This window comes from Pundamilia nyererei, unplaced genomic scaffold (genome assembly GCF_000239375.1).
Source record: "Pundamilia nyererei isolate P.nyererei 1_Seehausen unplaced genomic scaffold, PunNye1.0 scaffold00039, whole genome shotgun sequence".
Lineage (NCBI taxonomy): Eukaryota > Metazoa > Chordata > Actinopteri > Cichliformes > Cichlidae > Pundamilia > Pundamilia nyererei.
This window is the reverse complement of record NW_005187440.1, coordinates 2,309,016-2,311,687: the sequence shown is the minus strand read 5'-3', so window position 1 is coordinate 2,311,687 and position 2,672 is coordinate 2,309,016. Positions and strand designations below refer to the sequence as shown.

Sequence of the window (2,672 nt, the reverse complement as noted above, 5' to 3'; positions counted from 1 at the left end):
CATGTAATGATCTGCTAGAGGGTGTGGGGAGCCACAGCCCCGTCCACCAGGGCATGAAGCAGGTATGGAGGAGCTCAAAACTCCAGACCAACACAAGGAGACCAAGGAAGACCAACAGAGGGGCAGTCCTCTTCACTCTCTGTTGCACATTTAAAGCGATCTTGGGAAGTGGCCAAATCCTCATGTGACACAAGTGGGCTTTTATGTCCATGGGATACTCTGACCGCAGAGCGAAGAATGACATGAGTTGTGAACAAATTTATTCGTAGGATGTTACAGCTCTAAAGGTAGGCAAGGTGCTGTTATTTTTTTTCTTCTTCTAGAACTGGATATTAAAAAACACCATGCAAAAGAAGAAGAAAAAAGAACTGGAAAGCGAACTGTCCTCCTGAACACGCTATTGTATTTTTAACCATTCCACAAAGATTAAACCTGGCTAAATTATAAGGTTTGGTTACCATTTATTGTTTTGGCACCCCTAAAAACCATCTTTTATGTTCATTTACTGAAGCATAATAAATGTTTTTGTTTGTCAGATGATCGTAAATACCAATAGATTGTGAGGAATGTGTGTGAAATGCCATACTGCCTTAACTCAGGCCAGAATCCATATGTTTGTGCTCTCAATCACTCCTGAAAATTCCTTTTTCTGAGCCATGAAAAAAAATTGTTGTGGGATTTTCACCTTGGACTTTGATTTTGATGCAACCCCCATAGAGTACCATTTCTAAAATAAGTCACACATTAACCGCCTTGACTGCCAGACCAATCAGCTTCAGTAATGACAGCTGTAAAGCTGCATCTTTAGGTTTTATCTTTATGAGTTTTGAAACACTGTGGTTTTCTTGCAGATTTGAAACTGTAAAAGTCATGCTTCTCTTGGAATTTTTAGCTGGGAGCATTTCAGGTAGGAAAATCCTGTTTTTAAGAGAACAACAGAAAATGTAACACAGAGCAGTAATTGTCTGATTGTGGAGAAATAAAATGTTGTTGTTGGTTGTTGTAGGTGCACTGGGAATTGCAGTAGGACATCCGTTAGACACTGTGAAGGTTGCATTACACTTTGAAACCAATAAATATGACTTAATGCACAAATTGTTTCTTATTTTTTATTTTACATCTCTTCTTACATTTGTAGGTACGTCTCCAAGCCCAGTCTGTGTATAATGGGATATTTCACTGTGTGATTAAAACATACTCTCATGAAGGGGTGGGTACCACATTTTTCCTACATTGTTTTGCAAGAAATACTGACGTGAAGTAGTGTAATGCTCCACTGGGATAAGACAGCACTGATCCTTTATGCTTTAATCACATCAGCTCCATGGATTCTTTAAGGGCATGGCATTTCCTGTGCTGACCACTGGCATCACCAACTCCGTTGTTTTTGGCTGTTACAGTAATGCTTTAGGTTACCTCACTAAGTCTCAGCGCAGTCGAGGCAAACCGGCCTCTGCTGCACAGGTCTTCACTGCTGGCTGCTTCTCAGGCCTGGTGCAGGTAAGATCACCTGATGTTCTGTGGTTGCACATGTCACTGCCATGCAACTGTGTATGCACAAAGCTTCATCTGTTAGAGCTGCAGGAGACCACACACGTTGCAAAAATCACTGTTCACACCAACATTCTAGCTGCAAGCCACGAGATACAAACATACCTACAGAAGAATCTCAACCAAGTCCGTTTGAAGTACTTTATCAGCCATTACTGCATCAGTGTGACTGCATTAGGACAGACTTTGGCGCTCACAAGCACCTACCACCAGCTTGGGAGTATTTTCCTTTGCTGAGACATGCGCTGTGCAGCAATTTGAAACCTTAACAGTTGCAGTTGCGGTATTTGTCCACCAGGTGGCTCCAACTATTCACAAAGCACATCAATTTTGTGGAAATTCATTAAGCTATTTTCTAACTCTGTTACACAGAGAACAAAAGAAAAAACAAACAAATAGACAAAAAAACTGTATTAAACAATTAAAGCTGGTGCTCTTGCCAAAGTAAATGCTGAAACAGCAGGATTATCACTGCTTTCACAGAAATTCAGGTTTTCTTCATGCAATGTTACATCTGACCACAAGGGGGCCTCCGAGTGTTCACTGACTGCAGCTCAGAACCAGATAAGAGATTTAAGGAAATTAAAAACCAGCTCATGTTTCATAACTGAGATTTATTTACACTGCAGATCATGACTCGGCTTTACGCTACTTTAACCTTCTCCTCTAAAAAAAACCCCTGATGCACCAAGTAATATGGATCTGTTAACAGTACTTCTACTTTAATACAGACTTTCAGCAGTAGTTGTGTATTTTATGTTGCACCAGCCACACTGGCCTATTTTATTTCCAGGGATATAAACACATTTAAAACCATTAAGAAGTTGTTTTTGTTTGTTTGTTTTTGGTGGACTGACTCTTTGGGGCAATCTGTTTTCAGGTGTCGGTTTCTGCACCCATTGACCTGGTCAAGGTGCGTCTTCAGGGTCAAACGACGTCAACACGATATCGCGGACCCGTGCACTGCGTCGCTGTCATCGTGAGGGAGGAGGGGCTCAGGGGTCTGTACAGAGGAGGCCTGGCCCTCACTCTGAGGGACGTCCCCTGCTATGGGCTCTACTTCTTACCTTACGAGGTCACTCGTAAGGTTCTCACTCAAGATGGCAAAGAGCCAGGTCACA

General features: G+C 42.0%; 1 protein-coding gene across 1 annotated transcript in view; it reads left to right on the top strand.

Moving 5' to 3' along the window:
• The first annotated feature begins 55 nt into the window (after window positions 1–55).
• slc25a45 (solute carrier family 25 member 45) overlaps window positions 56–2,672 on the top strand; it is a 3,446-nt gene continuing 829 nt past the window's right edge. Inside the window, exons 1-6 of the mRNA XM_005730749.1 lie at window positions 56–287; window positions 852–907; window positions 1,007–1,050; window positions 1,139–1,210; window positions 1,321–1,500; window positions 2,432–2,666. Of these exons, the coding sequence (XP_005730806.1) occupies window positions 871–907; window positions 1,007–1,050; window positions 1,139–1,210; window positions 1,321–1,500; window positions 2,432–2,666 (568 nt within the window). The 5' untranslated portion in view covers window positions 56–287; window positions 852–870. The remainder of the gene's footprint in view (window positions 288–851; window positions 908–1,006; window positions 1,051–1,138; window positions 1,211–1,320; window positions 1,501–2,431; window positions 2,667–2,672) is intronic.